The sequence below is a fragment of the Diadema setosum genome, chromosome 10, assembly GCF_964275005.1.
Source record: "Diadema setosum chromosome 10, eeDiaSeto1, whole genome shotgun sequence".
Lineage (NCBI taxonomy): Eukaryota > Metazoa > Echinodermata > Echinoidea > Diadematoida > Diadematidae > Diadema > Diadema setosum.
The window spans coordinates 12,577,302-12,598,131 of NC_092694.1; the positions used below are offsets into that span (position 1 = coordinate 12,577,302).

General features: G+C 38.8%; 1 protein-coding gene across 1 annotated transcript; it reads right to left on the reverse strand.

Moving 5' to 3' along the window:
- Window positions 1–307: 307 nt before the first annotated feature.
- Window positions 308–20,573, reverse strand: LOC140233753 (DEP domain-containing mTOR-interacting protein-like). The gene is made up of 9 exons (XM_072313853.1): window positions 20,479–20,573; window positions 16,246–16,430; window positions 10,734–10,854; window positions 9,188–9,257; window positions 7,203–7,317; window positions 3,677–3,868; window positions 2,021–2,247; window positions 1,153–1,257; window positions 308–511 (listed from the first exon to the last, which is right to left on the reverse strand). Exons 1-9 carry the CDS (start codon window positions 20,571–20,573, stop codon window positions 368–370), a joined length of 1,254 nt encoding a protein of 417 aa, XP_072169954.1. The 3' UTR covers window positions 308–367.
- Window positions 20,574–20,830: the final 257 nt, after the last annotated feature.

Genomic DNA, 20,830 nt, shown 5'->3' on the forward strand with positions numbered 1-20,830 from the left:
GTCTGCACAACTCAAGGAGGTTTAGATTCTCTGTTGAGGTGAATCTCAAAGGCTCATAATTACGACCTTTGAAATGTTCTCTTTTGCAAACTGTCTCTAGTAGCTCATATGGTTGGCTCCTTGGGTCAAGTCAAGTGTCTGGTGGACCCACATGGGTTGGTTCTGCATCGAGGTGTCCCTCAAGGATTCATTTTGTCTTCTTTGTCAAGGTGCATCTCTACTGCCTCCTTTGGGGTAATTCCACTATTGAGGTGGGCCATCGGGACTTCCTTGGGTCTGCTTCCTAATCAAGGTAAGTGTATCCAGGGTTTGAGGAAGCTTCCCATGAGCTATTCCAGCGGTTGCGGGTCCTGGAATAACCACCTCTTCACACCATCAGCGGCATGTCGTCCCTGAGCTTGAGAACCACCAGTGAGAGCTCAAAGGGGTTGGCCAGGATCAGCTTGGCCACATCGGTGTGATTCTTGTCCAGGACATCCACCCCATTCACACTGGAGATGTACTGCCTCACCTGTTTGCAGACAAAGGATGCGAAAGGACACATTACACATAGACAGAAGAAAGGCAAGTCCATGTAAAAAAAAAAAAAAAAAATGGAAGTAGAAACAAAAGAATTGTTCTGTAGCAATAAAAAATGACTGACAGCAAAATATTCAACGTCTAAAGAAAGGAAACCCGTTGACTCAGTCAGAAGGAGGAAATTTTTTCAGTGAGTTAAAGGGACAATGCAATGCAAATGCATGTTAAAAGAACTATGGAAATGCCAATTGCATTTTGACTTGTGCTGATTCATGATACCCTCGAAATCCCTTATGTAACCAAAAGAATATTTACATATGCACCATATGTTTTGTAGTAATTTTTGCACTTTTTTCTTCAGATTACTTGCATATGCTCACAAAAAAAAAGTTTCTGCACCAAGATTCTGCCAGTGACATCACATGTATATCATTGAAAATATTAACATGATCAACAACAGACATTGCATGGAAACATGCAAGTTATACTTGGTCTAGGGAAGGGTGCATTCCAATGTCTAATTAGATTAGTATGTCAGCAATGATTGACATATGATGTCACTGCCAGAATCTTGGTTTGGGAGGATTTTTGTTGTTGTTGTTGTTGTTGAAAAGTCAAAGGCAATGTATTTACCCTCAGTCCAGCAGCAGCTGCGGGTCCTTTGGGGTCAACAGTCTGGACGTAAGTTGGGCCGCTGCCTCGTATCACCAGGCCAAAGCCTACGGAGTCTCCGTTTATCTGCAAGGAGTATGAACAGTTTAGGACGAGCATAGCAGGATATTTACAGGAGAATGAGGATTTGCCACTTGGTTTCTCGTCAAGTGATGACATAACCAGAGATGCAAACTTCTTAATATTAAAAAAAAACAACAACAACAACAACAACAAGTTTAAGGGCTTCCATTGGAACATGGTGCCCATTTGCATATTCCACCACACTGGTAAAAATGCCTGCCAAGTACACTCTACAATTGTATGTACAAAATGTAACTATCATTTGTATGCAGTTAAGAAAAAAATCAAAAACAAAAACAAACAAACAAATCTTTGATGTAAAAATTGCCCCCCCCCCCCCATGCGATCCTGACCATACCCGTGGATCTACTATAAATAACCATGAAAATGCATCCATTAAATGTATTTACTCAGAGTATTTCCGGTTTTAAACAATATTTTCTCTTCTTTTTTTTTCTTTTTTTGTTGTTGTTGTTGAAATAGGGGGTTCTGTGGTCCTTGTATTAAGTACAAAAATTGTCAGACAAAGAAAATGTTTTGCCCCAAACTTAATTTCTTGATTTGGAGGGTTTGGCTATTGGTTTGGATACTGCACATTTATTCCAATGAATGATTCTTCTGTCAAGCTGTTTTAATTTGATTGACTGACTGAGAAATCGCCATTTAAATTTGTCAATCAGTTGCAACAGAAACAACTCAACGAAAGAACCACTCATTGGAATAAACGAACTGGAGAGGGAGGTGAAACGGGGGAAGGGGTAATAACCTTAATGTCCTGCTTCAGGAAAGGGCTGTCAGGCTGCCTCAGCTCGTCCGCCGTAAACGAACCCTGCCCACATCCGGGCAGGAAGGCCCTGGAAGAGGGCGTGTCCAGGCTCTCCAGGTCCGAGGACACCCTCCGCAGCCGCTCCTCTACCACCCTGTTCTGGTTCTGGTCTGGAGTACTGATGTCTGGCTTGGAGCCACTGAGAGAGCTCTTGTCTGCCGACGAGTCTAATGATGTAAATCAAATAGGGAAATATTGAGTATTCAGATACTTTCATTTTAAAGGCAAAAATTTGCCTTTAAAAATAAACTTTTGGTACAATTCTTTTCGAGTTGATTTTGTGATAGGAACACATTTCCAGTACATTAATCAAATATATAAAGTGTACTGCAAAGATTCACTTCCGGTTCAGATATGAAAATGTAGTGCAATTTATCCAGGTAGAAAAATGAACAGCACTTTTTGGATACACTGCTGTACAAAAAAATCTAAAGGGGGCTCCATCTGGCTGAAGGGGAGGGGTAATTTTTGATAGTCTGGTTACTGACAATACATTTACACAGTGTTCCCGGCGGCTAGGATAGTTGTTTCAGGCTACCATGGACAAACCAGGACAGTTATGAGACAATGTGGGGGACGGGATGAGCAAATGTGACAGGACTTGATTGCTGTGGGTGATATGTCAGATATTTTTTAACTGTCAAAAAATTTGCCATGGCACTCACGGTGCTGATGACAAACCCAGTAAGACCGTGATACGTAAAATGAGGTGAACACAGCAAACGTGACAGCTTGTTATAAGCCTTAACAAAACTTGCAGGCAGTCCGTAGTGGGACATGACAAGAAATATGCAATGAGAATGATGTCTGATAGTTAAAATGTTCACTGCATAGAGAACTACAGTAAATAAGACTAGATTAAGGAGGAGGAAAAAAGAGAGAATATCCCGCCAATCTGAGGCGCATGTTTCCTGTAAATGGAGCTGTCATGGCTGCAGGAACATAGCATACTCTGGCCTTAGGCCCCAGGACTCTGTTTTGGGGTTTTTTTTTAATGTGTGTGTATACCTTTTACATGCTCATGTTTGTATGAAAGGATTTGATAACAAACTAGAGAAGCACTCTGAGAGCGAAGACCTCCACCAAGCAGCTCAATTGCACCACTGACCTTGTTCTTCCATAGAGACCAGTGATTTCCACCCACACGTATGTGTGCTAAAAATCGCCCGCTTTCCCAATAAAGAAGCCTTTTACTACGTCAGCAACACCCAGCTGCGCGGGCAGAGCACCTCGCCTTAGCAGAAACTAGAGCACGCACTTCAGTGCGCTTATGAAAACCTCAAAAATATGTTGCTTGAACTCCCAAGTTCACTGACCCTACCTGCCAAAATATTAAAAATTCTTCATAAAATCCATTAAAAAATCAAGGATCACTACCAAAATTTATCCCCCCACCCCCCTCAAAAAAAAAAAAAAAAAATTGAATCATCTGTTCCTTGTGTCAGTCTCAAACTTTCCTGCAAGTTTCATCCACATCTGTTCACAACTTTTTGAGTTATTTGCACACGGACAAACAAACCAACAACAAACAAACCAACGGTAATGAAAACTTGTATCCTACCCTGGCGAAGGTAAAAAGAAACAAACTTAATTCACCTGAAGAGGAAGAGCTTGAGTGCTTCCGAGTCACATCTTTGGGTACCGCCAGGGACAGCATGGAGGCCTCGCCCGATGAACTGTGCCCCGCCTCCTGGTCAAGGGTCATGAGGTCGCTGACCCCCAGGTCCCCCATGATGGGGTTGAACTGGTACAGCATTCGCTCGTCCTTGAAGTGGTGGTCCATGGTGACTGAAGAGAGAGAGAGAGAGAGAGAAAGAGGGGAGGGGGTTTATAAGAATGCTGAGAAGTTGAGAAGGTAGCAGTCAAAACAAAGTTTCATCATTGCTCATCTTTCAAAAGTATAAATACATGTACTTAGCAAAGTTGTCTTTTTGTCTTTTTTTATTTAATGAAGCATGCTAAATAAAGAATTGGATTATTAATGATATGTATGCCATTGTTACCAAGACCAATTTTTTGGTATTTGATACGGTAAAATGTTTTCTTCGATAAAGGGATGGCTAGTAACTGATCAGTGGGAATCAGTGGGAATGCTGGGGGATGATTCATTGGGATTCATTTGGGATTCATTTAAGAGTACATTATATATCTATTGTTGTGTGAAAATTGTTTGCTTCAGAATGGTCTCATATTCAAGTAATGTGCAGTTCAATGTTTCCAGGTTAGCATGCTTGTACAGTGTCGGGGCGATCGTTAATAGCACGACACTGTACAGTCATATATATGCATCGTATATATGTAAAGTGCTTTACCGAATAGAAACTCTATAGTTTGCACGGTAAAAATGTAATTTATTATCATAATAATTATTATCATTATTTCATTCAAGTTCTGAGTGGCACTCTCAATCAAACTGCAAGTCAAGCATAATTCACACACTGGACAGTGTAAAAAGCTTCACTCCTAGTCCACTCCTAGTCAAATTTTTGAGGAGGCTGCTGCCGTGGAACTTTTCAATGTACAGGGGGTGGGGGCGGGGGAGAGCCTTTCAGGGCGGGAAGGGGTCAAGGGGCAACCCCACCACTGTCGGGTTTTGTTTTGTTTTCAGTGGAAGAGCATGGTGGACTGCAGCCATCCCCTCACCCATAACAATCACTTCATATTCCTTTCTTTTGAATATATTCTGCATTTCAATGCCTTTTACAAGATTACTGAACCAGAAATGCATTGTACCCATCTGAACCTGCTGTAAAATTTGTCACTGATGAAAGCATACTGGTGTATGTGCAGACTGAGCCAGCTACATGTATTTTCATCTGTACATTTAGTTCTGTGTACATCTGCAAAAGACACAACACGATGAGTAGAGCCCATGTATTCAACTTCCTTCTGAACACTTCTCATTCAGACAGTCATTCAATTATGACAAAGGTCTTCGTCCTAATATAGCAGTCCTGATCTTGCAGTCACTTGGCAAATGCACAGCAGCCCTGCCACAGTGGTTTTTTTGTTTTGTTTTGTTGTTGTTGTTTTTTTAGAGCAAACATAAGCCCAGCAGGCTATGCACATGTCCAACTACTACCTCCACACAAAACACACACTACCCTGTAAGAACACACACACACACAGTATAAAATGTGCTATGCTTAGCACTATTTTCCAGTGTACACAAAAGGGGGTGCAGTGTACACACAAATAGAACAGTGTGGCATGCCCGGTAGAGCCACACATTGCACTGTCGCAGGGAGGCGTCACTTCCCCTGAATGCTGCTATGCAAAGATGGCATGACTGCCTACTCAAACCAAACATGCATGCAAATACATCTGCACAGGTACTGCACAGACCAATACAATGGGCCGAATGCATAAAACAAGCAATTGCTTGTAAGCAATTGCTTCAAGCAAAAGCACAAGCTCGTCTAGCAGAAGGTCTAGCTCAAGCAATTGCTCAAATCCATATGCATAACCTTTTGCTTGTGCTTATACCTTTTGCTTGTCCCGCACAAGCAATTGCTTGCGTTTTTAACAAAAGGAACGTCACGCCTGTGCGCACACAAGAACAAAGGCGAGTGTGACAGCATGTATTTGAAAAGGCGTGTGTGCGCGGAAACATTTTCTGACATAGCAGAAGAGCTATGAAATGACACTCATAAATACACACACACACACACACACACATAATGGCTGATTCCCATCACTGCTTATAGTAGCCCGGATGTGCCAGATCGCACGTGGAGAGAGGTCTCCTTGCTCTCCACTGAAGTCAGACATCCTACCTGTTTTTCATCACATTTTGCGTGCTAACCACTGGACATTCCCGTTGTTAAAACGGAAAAGTTTCTTACACTACTTAAGAGTAATTTCTCATATATTTATACCACTCATGCACAAGTGTGGTCTTTCTTTTATTAATACGAATATGATACTTAAAAGGGAACGTCCAAGTTATTAAGCAAAAGCATAAGCTCATTTTACAGAGCTTGCAAAATCGTAAGCAATTGCTAGTAAGAATAAGCAAAAGGTATGTTTTATGCATACGTTTTCAAGCAAATGTTTAGTCTCTAAGCAATTGCTTGCGGGCAGCAAGCAATTGCTTGTGCTTGCTAGCAAGAGCTTCTGCTCGCAAGCAATTGCTTGTTTTTATGCATACGGATTCGAGTAAAAGGCTAGCACAAGCAATTGCTAGCGTTTATGCATTCGGCCCAATGTGCTGTACCTCTTACGTAACCTTCCACGTACTCTAAATTCACAGAGCACGTACAGTGCACTATGTGTAAATGTAATGTGTGTCTAAAATGTACTTAACACTCTTTGCATGTTGCCATGAGCATGGTTTCATTGCATGAGGCGCTTGTTATGATGTTGTACAGACTTTGTACACCATACAAAGCGAGAGTGGGAACCTGGAAAAATACCTGTACATTGACATACTCAATTTTTGTGGTTAATCTAATAACGAAAATGGAGAAAAAGAAATGGACAACTGTACTGAAATGCAAAACTGACCAGGAAATGGCTCTGCCTTTACAAGGCCATCACTTTATTTTGCCATCATGACCCTTTCATCACATTTTCATAAAGTTTAATGATCATTAAATTTGATCTTTAACCCTCAAACCCCCTCCCACACTTCTTCCCCTCCCCCTCCCCCAAGTTGAAGATATCTCAGTTTATCTTTATCCACCGAACAAAAAATTATATTAACCCACTGAGGACGAGTCCCAAATATATTTACTCGGCCACGTGTCTATGGGAAATGCGCGTTGTAGCAAAATCAGTCCGTCCTCAGCGGGTTAACACTGGACGCAGAAGTAGTAAGTGGGAGATGACACTTCAGCTGACTTACAGAGACCTTTGACCTTTGACCTTTAACACATCGCACTGCCCAGTTGCTATCAGTGGGACTCAAACCAAAACCCATTTGACTGCAAGGCAGCCCTAACTTTGCTGTTAAGAAATGCATTTAGTAAAAACTGGTGAAATGAACAGCAAACAACCACGTCTCTTCTTCTGCTTCTTCTTGTCTTTTTTTTTTTTTTCCTTTTTTTTTTTTTGGGGGGGGGGGAGGGAGATGAATACAAAGCATGTTCTGAATAAGGATGAAGATATCAAGTGTTCCTACCATGTCTGATGATGTCCGCCTCAAGGAGATCCTTGCCCAGTCCGAGGGCCTTCTCCCTACTTGGACAGAACCCCGACTTCAGCAGCCATGACACCAGTTCAGCTCCATAGAAACTCTTTGTAGGATCAGTGGGTGGGGACATTAGAAAATAAAGGAAGAGAAAGACACAACAGGTTAAAATCTGTTCTGACCCACTGAGGATGGACTGATTTTGCTATAACACACATTTCCCATAACTATGTGCCCGAATATTCTCGGGACTTGTAGATCTCACATAATACTCAGTACAGCATCTGTCTCTCCTATTCTTGTGCACACATTAACAAAAACAAAATTCAGTGTAGCAAAAAAAAAAGCTGCTAAAAATTACTTCACATATGTGTACGTAAAGCATGGAAATACACTAAATCAAATGATTTTTCATACAGAAAAAATAGACTTGAAAAGTACCACTTTTACATGTAGCTTGAACAGCAAAATGTCATTACATACAAAACATTTTGGTACATGCAGCACCGAAATAAATATGTGTCACAAAATATGGAGCACAGTAAACTCTTTCGTTTTTTTTTTAGTTCCTACATGAACATTTGGGTAAAAAATCATCGTACAGCTGTATATTCATAATTCATATGGCAAATACTGTAGATCACTATTGTAATACTATAGGTGTAGTATCCCCTGTGCTAACTTTTTGCACAAGCATACCGTGTTTATGTGTTCATTCAACTTAGGCATCATAATGTTTTATTTAGAAAACCTCTATGATGAAAAGTACGGGTAAAGCACATGTCTTTACCAAAAATCAAACAACTACTCTTTATTCATACTTTCTTTTTCTTTTCTTTTTTTTTTGTGGGGAAATATATGTCAGCTGCTTTGTCATATGATACCAACAGTTATGGAATTACTGCACAATGGTGAAAGAGAAAGAAAAATTCTCATTCCCGTCCAGCACAATTTGCCCCAAAGTCCAATGTCAGCAAATTGCCAAGTCATGCTGGACCCATAATAAACAAATCCCATCAAGGAGCCCTTTGTCCACTTCTTATCATTATCACTGAAATAATGTCAATATTTATATCTGAAATAATGTCAATAAAATCTGAAATATGTGCACACTAAGTTACACAAGGAATCCACGAAGTGCACCAAGTTTTTTTTTTTTTTTCATCTTTACCTTTATAGCTAGACCATGCCCTAATTTCACGGAGTACTTTGCTCTTTTACATCACATCCAGGCTATTTGATAACGTCAAGTACTTCTTGAATGATTGGACAAGGATGACACTGTAGAAGGACAGCATTCAACTTTGCGACTTACTGTTTGTCTTTCTTTCGAAATCTAATCAGTAAAGCATGTTCTGTATCTCAACAAACTTGTGCCACAATTTCATGAACATATCGCTGTGACACTTACAGCGTATTTATGAGCCCCTTGTTCATGACACGATCCAGCATATCAGCAGCGGGCAACTCCTTGAAACTGTAAACAGTGCTCTGGAGAGGGCGCTATTCTATTTTGACGTGCTTGGGCACTAATTCTAGCCCACTGTACGAAGGAAGACAAAAGAAATCTTCAACCAAGTCTAATTCCCAAAAAATGTATCGGAGTAATTAATGCAATATTTCTGTATTTGTTTTCCCTAAAAGAAAATAAATCATTTGTTCTTTGGATGATGTCGAACCTTCCCTGAAATGATTAAAAAGACAAAGATGCAAATCCTTTGACTAACTTTTGCATCAAGTTTATTACCATTCATGTATTACACCAGAGTGCTAGCAATAGGTGTATCCTCCTTGACAAAGGCAAATGTAGTGACAGTGGGTCACAGTAATACTTAAGTGTGAATGAGCACAAATGCAAAAATATCTGCGGACATAGCTACTCTTTTCACAAATGCGGTGAAATGATACACGGTGAGACCAGACCATTTTTATTGTACCTAAAATCATGTCTGTAACACAAATAAGGTCTCTCTCACCTTTGCATATTGTTGTCCTTCCTCTGCATGGACTTTGAGGAGCGAGTGTGAAGCGGGTTCAGTAGTCACCCTGGAAACAGGTCAGCAGAGAAAGACAAGACTGCACTCACTCGCAAATTTATTGCTGCAGAAAATCCACATAACTTTTCAATAGGTCACAAACGGTGCATTTATCTAATAAAATTTTCTGAGGCAAAATCAAGATCCAAAATGAGTTTGAGGCATTTTCAGGTGATAGATAAATGCAACTGTGTTTTTAAACATGTTTAGAAATGCTGGGATTTGAAACGCCATTTAAAGGGCACTCTGAAATGGGTTTGAGACCACGATCACCTTTCTGAGAGTAAACGCAATGCTGTTTTTTTGAAAAGCATTTAGTTGTATATCTCCGAGCTGCCAAGGTCAATTTCCACGATGTACACGATATAAGTGCAACCTGCCGGTTACAACAAAAGCCTCATTTGACCTCTGCTTCCGAGGTCAAACTGCACAACGCAGCTGCGCAGTGACAACACTCAAATCGCGATTTGACGATGGTCAGATAAACGCGGCACCCTGAAAATCATGTTTCAAACCACGTTTGCAGTATTGAAATGTGATTCTCTCTCACGAGTCAGATAAACGCAGCCATAAAGGGACATGCAAAGTCACATTATCTGATCAATTCCTGATACAACACGTAATCCTACCCCATCACTGATCGGCTCCTTTCTGGGCTACACAATGTGGGGAAGAGTATGAGAAGCAAAACTGAAAGCGGCTTTAGATATGGCTCACAAATTGCCTTGTTTGCTTCACATGGGCATCTTCAAAACAATGTTTGCATTTACAGTTTGGAAAGTGTTAAATTTCTTTTGTATATCTCTGAAAATGAGAATAGTAATCCTGTTAAATTGCATTTACAGTTTGGAAAGTGTTAAATTTCTTTTGTACATCTCTGAAAATGAGAATAGTAATCCCGTTAAATTGCATTTCCATGGACATGTACTGTAAAGTGGTAAACCACACCATAATGCAAGTACAGTACATGGTTTAGTATCAAGTTTGCTAGAAGCTGAGATACTTTCAATTGCCAAACATTCTTAAGAAATGAAAATACTACTCAATCAAAAAGCGATGTAAATAGTTCCTAAAATGTGAGTTACGGGTAGAAACAACCAGTGTAATGAAGTTTATAATCAGTATAATCAATGTAAAGCATTGTCAACTATACAAAATGTGAACAATAGTTAGAATGAAACTGTTTCTATATTTAATAAACCGTCCACAGTTATGGCTAAGTGAGAAAAATATTGATATCTCCTTATATTTTTGGCTTTATTGCAAAAATTTTGTATGGTAGGATATTCTCAGGTACAACTGACCTACACATTGTATGCATCGAATGTGATAACTCTAACATTTTTTAAATCACTACTCTCAATGGTACACAGTACCTTTAATAAGTGCAATAAAACACCAGTCTTTATTGTACGTATAATATTCCTCCGAGTGCTTTCGAGATTTAGCCCAACGGAAGCCAATATCAGCAGCTCTTAATACGCACCTCTGAAAAACTTGAGTACCCTGCAAATAAGCCGAGGATTCTCGGGTTGCCACAAAGGTGTTGTCCTCCACACGAAATCGGTAGTACAGTATCTCGTCCTTAAAGACGTGGTCGTCGCAGACTGCAATGCAAGAATAAAATGACAAAAGAGACAAATGTAAACTAAGCTGCATTGCAGAAAGATAGTTGGATAGATACATAGTTAGACAGGGATGAATGGAGGTATTACAGATATATGCACAGGTAGATAACTGAATATATACTAGGTGAACAAATAAGTCCCATGGGGAGATATACAAATGTATAGTATAGAGACATGTAGAGAAAAAGACACAGACAGACAGACAGACAGACAGATGGAATGGAAAGATGGTATTGACACCCTGCTAATGCTTACGAGAAACTTGCACATTAATAGTGAACTAAGGGTGTGTTTATGCTCAATTTGTGAAGGCAGAACCAGCGTTTTGAAATACTGATTCAAAACGCCGGTCACGGGAGCACTGTTTAAGCTCACTTTCTTCAAGCCTTGGAGAGAGCCTTTGCGATTGCTTCGCTGACCTCAGCAGAGGCATGTCAAATTGGGGCGCGGGCTTTTTTGGAAGTTCTGGGCCTTAGTGTGTGCATTGTTCATGTTCCGTAGCATGTCTAATATAATTTTGATTGCTTTACTAATACACTCGTATGGACTGTAGTCAATGATAGGAAATACAAGTATTTACTTCATTGACAAATTGTTGACAAAATCGGAATGTATGATATGTAGTGAGCTCTTCATGCTTCTCTCACCATGTACAGTAATGTACCAACAGGGAGTTCGAGGGATCAGCTCCTGCTGCAAATTGTGTTGCACAGAGCAGTAATCGAAAGGTCGGCTGGCCTGGCGCGTGCATTTTCACGTGAACCGGAAAGGCGATGGAGATGACGTCATTTAAACGCGTATACATGTGATGTGAGTTGCGTTTATGCTTCCCCGTCAAACGTGATTAGTCAGAAACGCCGATCATAAACGCACTTTTTTGTGCGTTTTGAAACGACGTTTTGAAACAGCGTTTATATCAAAATGAGCAAGGACGTAACTAAACGCATATCAAAACGCTGATTCTGGCCCGCAAAGGGGAAGCATAAACACGGCCAAAGTCTGCAGACTTTAAAAATACCCCTTCCTCACTCGAGAGTTTCTATTCTTTGGATAGCAGCCAAATCACTGCGGTCAAATGTTGGGGAAGAACAAATCAAAACAAAGCAAGCTCAACTAGCATCCAGAGAGAGCATCCAGAGAACTCTGGGGCTTCCCATGCCCTTGAGCAGGCCCTGGACTCGAGCCAAAACGGACAACAAGTACTTGATCATGACATGTGCTTCTAAAGGCAAATACATTTTCAAACAATTTCAAGGTATTCTTTGTGCTGCCAACAAGTTCTGACGTCTAATTTCGAGTTGTGCAACCTGCATCCCAAACATAAATACATTGTACATGCTATGATAGCAAAACAAATCTCTCTGATTAAGGACTTATAAGAGGTTCTGTAGGGGAAAAAAAAACACCTGATACCTAAAAATACTAATAATACTCATTTAATGAAGTCTTTCCATTTTTCTGTTAAATTATTTCTTCCATCTCTCTTCTCCAATCTCTCTTCCTTCCATCTCTCCTACTTCTATCTCTTCTCCCTTCATCTTTCTCTTCCCCTTGTGTCAATCATAAGCAATGCGTTATATTGTATCATATAATATTTAATTATATCATATAATGTTATATATTGTAATATATTATATCATATTATATTATATAAAATAGCATACATACTTATGATACAGGCCGGCAGTGCATGACAAAAGTTATAGTGCACGTAAAATATAACGATTGCAGACGATAACCCACTATCGATTTGATATCGGTTTTTGCTCCCTCATTTTAATCATCGAGTACTGAATCCCGCACCTCATCGACGCGATTGCGCCACAACCGCGATATGCTTTGCTCGATATTATCGTTATTCTCGATTCTCGCTGGCTATGCCAGCAACTTATCTGTGTGGGACTAAACTATCAGCGGTAGATTCAAACATGGAAGCTGAAATGAAGAGGTTCGCTACTTTTACAGAGACTGATCTATATAAACAGTATCTTAGACAATAAGGACACAAAGGATGCCATCAAATACGCCCTACGAATTTTGGACTCCCTGTTCTGAAAAGGAATCAATCCGACGGATATTGAGCAAGTCAACCCAAGATTTGTGCCGCTTTCTCCGTACATTCTACGCGAAAGTGCGCCGTGGAAATGGGTAGCGTGTGTACGGTATACGCTAAGTGCTCTTTGATTACGCTACGCTATGAATTTTTACTACGACATTTACAACACACTCTCGGAATCCACTTGTGCAGCAATTTATGGTGACTTCAATGATGCCTGGCACGAGCCTTGTGTTTAAATCCAGTAGATCCCTAATCCTACAAAACATCATCTAGTCCTGGTCCTGGACCCACAGTGCAGTAAGTAAACTTAGGGCGTCGAACGTGTTACTGTTAGATCCATGGTAGACCTATTGTAGGGTCAAGTGTTAACTAACGTTAGCTCTGTCGCTCGTAAGTGACGTAGACATGATCTAGTAGTAGTAGTATAACGTTAGGCCAGGGCCCCTAGACCTAATCTATCGTAGGGCCTAGAAATCGTTAGATATAACCACGTAGACCCTAACACGGCAGGATTTTGTCTACACAGGTTCAAAGAAAATGGTATTATTGCTTGTCTAGACACGCGTAGGCCCTAACGTTAAATGATCTAGGCTTTCGTATTTTTTCAATTTATCTTGCCTGGGTATGTATGCTATTTTATATAACACATAGTGCATGACATCTTATTGCACTATAACAAGTACCAAGCACCTCCAAATTCTGAATTTGCCCTCAGGCAATTATATTCAATTCGGCCTGCGGCCTCATTGAATATAACTGGCCTTCGGGGCAAATTCAGAATTTGTCGGTGCTTATATTGTTATAGTGCATTCAGCCTCATGCACTATATATATAATATTATATTATATCATATATCATATCATATCATATTACATTATATTATATTATATTTTATTATATTATATTATATTTCATTTAACAGCCACACGAGAAGCTTTAACCCTAACTAGGCCGGGCTATTTAAGTAGATCATAGAGCCGGGGGGGCCTGGGGGGGCCAGATCTCGGCCGTCGACCGCGCGATCGCGACGAAAATTGCCACACACATTGCCTATGATGTAATCTAAAGTACTACAAAGTTTTAAAAAAATTGTCATTTATGCTAAATTATGCTAATTTATGCATAATGATGCATGAAATCAGACAATTTGGTATAATTCACTAAATAAAGCTCGAAATGGGCACATTTTTTTTGTGTGTAAATATTCTTTTTAGTGTCCTAAGCAAATATAAGAGAAAAAAATTGAGCCATCCGAAAAAATTTCTCAAGTATTTCATTGTTTTTTGAATTTCTTATGTATTTCATTATTTTTTCGACCTTATGTTTTTCATTGCTTTTTTCGATGAAACTTGTCCGCGACATTGTTCCGAACAAGAAAATATGTTATTAATTGATTTTAATCAATAAAACCTCAAAATAATCATGCTTTTATGAAATTTGACTGTAAGCACAGTTTCCACTGAAATTGTACACGAATTCACGTTTTTGAGCAATTTTTGGTCTGACATGCATGTCCATATTTATGCGAAACTTCGGAACCGGGCATCGCAAATTTGGTGTGAAAAGATGCGGGAGACTCGACAGAAAAAAGTCATGAAATGTCACGGCGATAGCTTTTCACGTTAACGATACAAAGGTTAAAACACAGTTTTTCCTTAAACCAGCTTTGTGTTTTAGCATCCAAAGCTCTTAATGAAAAGTGGTTTGTCTCACTCTGCTTGGCTTTTTCTATGAACTCACAATAATGGACACATCATACACAGAGCATAGACATGGGGGTGTAATATTTCTTTTATGAGAAGTATGTACACCTTGAAAAGAAAATAACATTACCATTTGACACACAATTCAAAGTGCAATTTCACATCATGTTCAGAGGTTGGTTTGCCCATCAGAAATCGGACTGCCATCAAATATCTTCCAATACAGTATCTATAGAGTCCTGTATCAAAATCTACACACAGTGTATACAAATGTATACTCATATTAAAAAAAAAAAAAAAAAAGGATTCATAAGTGACTTCATCCATCAGCAAGCATTGATAGACAGTTATTGTTTTTATACCTCTATAGATCTTATGTCATCTGAGAAGTGTTTAGAGCCTACAACCTTTGACTTCCTCAAACTCCCCTTAACTTTCAAAGTGATGTGACGCAACCACATTTTGAATGCACCATCAACGAAACTTGCTGAGTTAATTGATAACTAGGTACCATTGGTAGCACATTAGTTGCACCGAGTGTTTGTTTCGCTTTCAGCCAAGCAAATTCATCATGAAAACAGAGCCCTTGTTTATAATCAAGAAAGATAAAGAAAAAAGGAAACTAAAACTAAAACAGATGAAGCCATTGAAGTGCGCAGAGTGGGCATAATTCCCATTTCGTCACAACACTAAATTATGTGTACATCTATGTACATTGTATGCCTTGGCTTTCATAAGTTTTGCAGAACAAATGGATGAATAATGAATGTGAACAATCACAGAGTCTATTGCAGTACGAAAGTTGGAAGATACAACTACACGGATGTAGAACCGTAGATCATTGTCTGCCCTAATGCTGTTACATGCACTGCAAGCAACATAATAATTTATGTGTGTGGAAAGTACTGTAAAAGTGGATATTTTCGTGCGATTAATTTTTCACGCTTGGCCGGGTGAGAAGAATTTCGCGTGTTCAAGACAGCAACCACTGGAACATATGGCATGCAAAAATATTTGTGTGCTTTTAGTTTCGCGCTGGTTTCTGGTTGCATGAAATGCGCGAAAATTTCAACACCGCGAAAATTTCCACTTTTACAGTAGCTGTCTGATTGATATTGGGGTTTATTTTGCATCTTGGCCATTTTGGGCATGATGGATTTGCTGCAGAAATTCATACATTAACAGGTGGACATTGTAGTTTCAATTAAATATCATTTAAAAGAAGCACGAGAAAATGACTTTATAGTGTGAGGGAATTTAAATACATAGTAAATTTATAAAGCTCTATATTTTGAGTATCAACCTCTCCAAACAATACAGAACAAAATTCTGTTGATTGTAGAACATTCACACAGGATCAGATATAATAGTCAAATCAAAGTTTATGGCTATGAATGTTACATTTGAACACTCAAGCTGTCTAGACATTAGTTTCTAGCTGCACAAAGTGGAACACGCTTATGGTGGCTTTTAATAGCAGTCTAGCAATTTGTAATTATACCATAAAAGCAAGTCAAGAGATATTAAAAAAATGATAATGATAATGATAATGTGGCGATAAGATGAGGGGATTGTGTATAAAACAAAAGAGACAAGTTGGCCATTTACCATGGTGAATCACATTGTACTTGTGAAGAACGTTCATCGCCTGTCTGGCCGTTGTGCGATCTTTGATCGTCCCCTGTTTGATCAGCCAGTCCACCAGCTCGGAGCCGACAAAGCACTGTGCATAAGACCGCAGTCTGTAGCGCCTACTCCTGATCATGCATGGATTGGCGGCATAAAGCGCGTGCCTGTCAGACGGACCGTGAGAAATTGATTTGGTAAACATAATCATAACATGTATCAGCGGCACTTAGACAATAGGGGGGTGTCTTGACAAGATTTTATGAAGTGTCTTTTAGATATATCTCTAGTCTGACATCATCGGAGGAGGGCTTGACAAAATGGTTATAAATCTTCAAAAAACAAAATTAAATGGGCCGTGAGAAATTGATGTGGTAAACATAATTATAGCATGTATCAGTGGCACTCAGACAATAGGGCGGTGCCTTAACTAGATTTTATGCAGGACAGTGTCTTTTGGATATCTCTCAAATCGTCAGAGAGAGCCTGACAAAATGGTTATAAATCACTAAAAAAACAGAATTGAATATTATGAAACATCATTTCATCATGCATCAATTCAGATATAATTTTCCATTGATCATGTACCAAAAATGACAAAACTCTAATTTTTCTGGTCTAAAGGTATAAGACAATGGTATTCAGAATTTAAGATTGGGGCAAAATTGTATACTTTGGAAAAAAAAAGGAGGAAATTACATGATTTTAATATAAAGTACATACTGAATGGTAAATTGTGAGGGGATGACATCAACTTCATAATTTCATAACTTCTTTTATTTCCATCGAATATTGATCAAACTATCCCTGTTGTAAGATTTTACTCAAGACTTCTTTTTAGATAACTTTTATTTGTCCCAGATTTTGCCTCTAAACATTCAGAATTCTATGAAGATCTCTAACAGAATTGTAAGCTTTGGAGGCAGCTTCTGTTGGACACAACTTTCACAGAAGCTGGATTTACAGCCTCCATAGTGAGCTGCTTTGTACGCTATACCTCTCATATACTGTATACGCCATATATTTCGTGAGTCTAAATTTTCGTGAATCGGAAATTCCGAGGTTTTTACATCCATAGGTCTACATTGTAGCTAAAATCATATTCCTGCTGTTCATATCATATGTTCATAATTTCCTTCATATAAAATAATTTAAAAAGTTTTTCACCCATAACTGTGGATGTCTCGTTTTTCCCTGTTCCCCAGTGCTATTCTTCTGATCATGGACCTGATATTGTAAACTGATGTCCCAAAACTGCTTATCTTATACAATGTGTGCCTTTGTCAATGTAAACCACAGATACATGTACTGGTTTGTCTTGTATAGTACCTCACCACTAGATTTTACCTGAAGACCTCGCTTCTAAACAAACAGTGCACTGATCAAATACTCACACATAAGTACATGTGTTGTTAACTATCCTCAGAACTTAACCTTTGCCTCCTGTTCTTAGCAAGAACACAAATCAATAAAATGTGTACAGGGTGAGCACGTACACTCTATTTAAAGTACATGCACTATTTAAAGCATCTATTGTACCTTTCAGCACAGGATTATTCTCAAAGCTGTTCTTAATGACTAATTTACTAGCTTGTCAAATCCCTAGATTCAATACAATGTAAGAATTAAACCACTGACAGGCAATCCTTAAACCTTATGGATGAAATGGTGGGAAAAATAAAATCCTGGTGAAGAATCTTTATTTGTTCAAAACCACCAAAATGTAAAGGGAATGAATGAAACAACAAAACAAATCAAAAGTTTCTTAAATCCTTTTTCCTGTCCTTGATTTCAAAATTCCAGTACGACTTGGTCTCGGGAACAATTTGACTATGATAAGTCACCTTCTGATGTAATTTCTATATTCTAAAGCACTGTCTTCTACAATGAATATGATCTTTCTAAAGAATATGATACACACAGAAGGGGGGCAGTTGATAGGGTTTTGGTTGATCCTGGCTTTTTAAGCCACTTGCATCCCCTTTGCTTTACACTCAAGTATAAATGCTGCGTTACACTCATGAGGAATTGTACACTGCACGAAGCTTCGTTAAACTGCTACTGGCAGTATTTATTGACACAGGAAGAATCATTGATAATAACGTCCTTCAGGGTTGACCTTTCGTGATAGGGTATTCACACCCCACGGCGAAAGGCACACACAGTGTATGACACTGAAATGCCAAGACACTTTGAGTTGCCCAAATGAGTAACTATTGTTTATTTGTGCATTATAATGCCATCTGTGAGACATCTACACTGTAAACTGCATACAAGTCCACTGTACAGGTAGCTCACTGCAAGTCCAGGAATACTGTGTTGCGTTTCTAAATTGGCAAGTACATGTATTCATGATACTCGTAACTCAAGAATTATGTTTTCAAAAGGTGAACTTGTAAATTTTAAGGCCTTTCTGTTTGATGCACAATACTTGTATCAGATCAAACATTTGTGCCTCTGATGATTATCTTTAGGCCTATTACAGTACATGTATGTTCAGAAATGTATACAAACTGGAAAAGCTGACAAAATTTACCAAAGAACCTATTGCTTTTAAGTAAAAAATAGGAAAACAACTGAAAACACAACATATTCTTTAACACAAAAAAAATGCATTTTTTTTTTACACGTCATCCACTTTGCTTAACTTTGATTTGAATATTTCAGCTATTTCAAAACCAATTTCCATCAAATTACTGTAACTTTGAATTCTTCTAGTCTTAGAACTGTATACTCTGAAATATTTCATTTGAGTGGTTTCTAATTATCTTGTAAAAATGTTATATCTAAATTCCCATCTCTATCACAACTAAACCATCCCTTTCAAAACATTTTTTTTTTTTTTTTTACATAGTGTAGGTGTTTTGCCAACAGCGAGGAGGGTAGTGAACAGCTGCACTGAACTTAGGTGGGATGAGTTATCAAAACAAACCAGATCAAATCATGCAGTCTTATATGAGATCATTCATGATAAATAAATACCGGTAGTCAGCACACAAAACCACCTGCTCACCTTCACTCAACACTGCCTTTGTTACACACACCTTTCAAACTTTAAATTCACTCAAATCTACCAAGCTGGAATTCACCCTAATGTACAAAGAGGGCAAAATGTTAAAACTCCACTTTGATACCAAGTCAACAATACTAAAACCTCTTTATGTTGATGCCAGAGGGATTACTACACATTTTCGAGGGTGTCTGTCTCTACTCTCACCAAAATACCAAACCTTCTGACCTGTATAAATTTGCATTTGTAGAATTTCAATCATTTGAATTAAATAAATCTGAGTACCATTCATTTTCCTTTTTTTTTTTCTTTATCACTTTGAATTGTCAGACGTCTAAAGTGCAGTACATTTAAAAAGTAACAAACGCAAAAAAAAAAAAAACAGAATAAAGATTATTTATTAGTGGAAATTGAGCAAAGAAAATGGGATTCCATCGGGATGGATCCCATTTTCTATGCTCAATTTTCCACTAATTATATTCATTCTGGTCAGTTTTTCTGTTTGCGTTTGTTACATACTCAAAAAGCTGCATCACTTCGGTGATCCCTCGCATTTATCCCCAAGTTGAATTATCCTTCGGGTTAATGCCAGGTTAAAGTGTGTATGTGTGTGTTACACACAAACACACTGCTATACAATGTAGCTTCTGACCATCCGAGCATTGAGAATGTAGGGTTTCTGGGACGAACACCGAACTAGGGCTTTCTATAGCTCAGTCGGTAGAGCACCGGGCTAGCATCTGGAGGTCTTGGGGGGGGGGGGTGGCTTCTCCACTCTTTTTTTTTTTATTTACTACATTCAATTTCCATTTGCTCAATTTTCCACTAATACATTTAAAAAGTTTACAGAACATGCCATAATAATATTCTTTCTTCGAATGAATAAAGGTCACAACTGAGGACGAGTCCCGAATATACTCGGGCTGGCATCTACACCTTTGTATGGGAAATACATCATAGCTCTACATGTTGCGTTGTAGCAAAATCAGTCCGTTCTCAAAGGGTTAAGTTCCAGTTGTGACCTTTTGAAGAAAGAATATCTGCTACGATGGTTTAAAATCTGGATTGGGTACAAATTATTACTATAATTTAATAGTAGGCTACTAATTGAACTCTTTTTTTCGGGGGGGGGGGGGGCGGCAGGCTTATTGATTTAGAGAAATGACAGTCCAATAATGTTAACAATAAACCCAATATGGTCTCACCGTAGTTTCTCTCCAATTATCAAAATGTTTCCAGCAGCTCTTGACCCGAGAGAGACGACAGATGAACTGTCAAAGGAGCTTGCCTTTCCTCGCATCCTACACTATTTGCAGTCGCACGTCGTTCAAAACTTTCCTCGCACTGCCCGTCACTTGATCCAATCCAAGCAGCAGTGACTGATGCAATGATGGACGATCGAGGCTAAGTAAAATTAAAAATATGAAAAAACTTTTGATGAAACAATCATTTCTTCTCTACTCTAGACATACGTAGAAACTATTGAAGTTGTAGAAATTGTGTGGTCAATCCATCCGTGGCGTGATGGCCTTTTGACCTTTATTAAATCTGAGTTGA

Coding starts and splice junctions, on each gene's coding strand:
- LOC140233753 (XM_072313853.1), bottom strand. CDS start 20,573: ATGCGAGGAAAGGCAAGCTCCTTTGACAGTTCATCTGTCGTCTCTCTC. Junction 10,855..16,245: donor GTACAATGTGATTCACCATG/GTAAATGGCCAA, acceptor CTTGCATTGCAG/TCTGCGACGACCACGTCTTT. Junction 7,318..9,187: donor AAGGACAACAATATGCAAAG/GTGAGAGAGACC, acceptor GATCCTACAAAG/AGTTTCTATGGAGCTGAACT.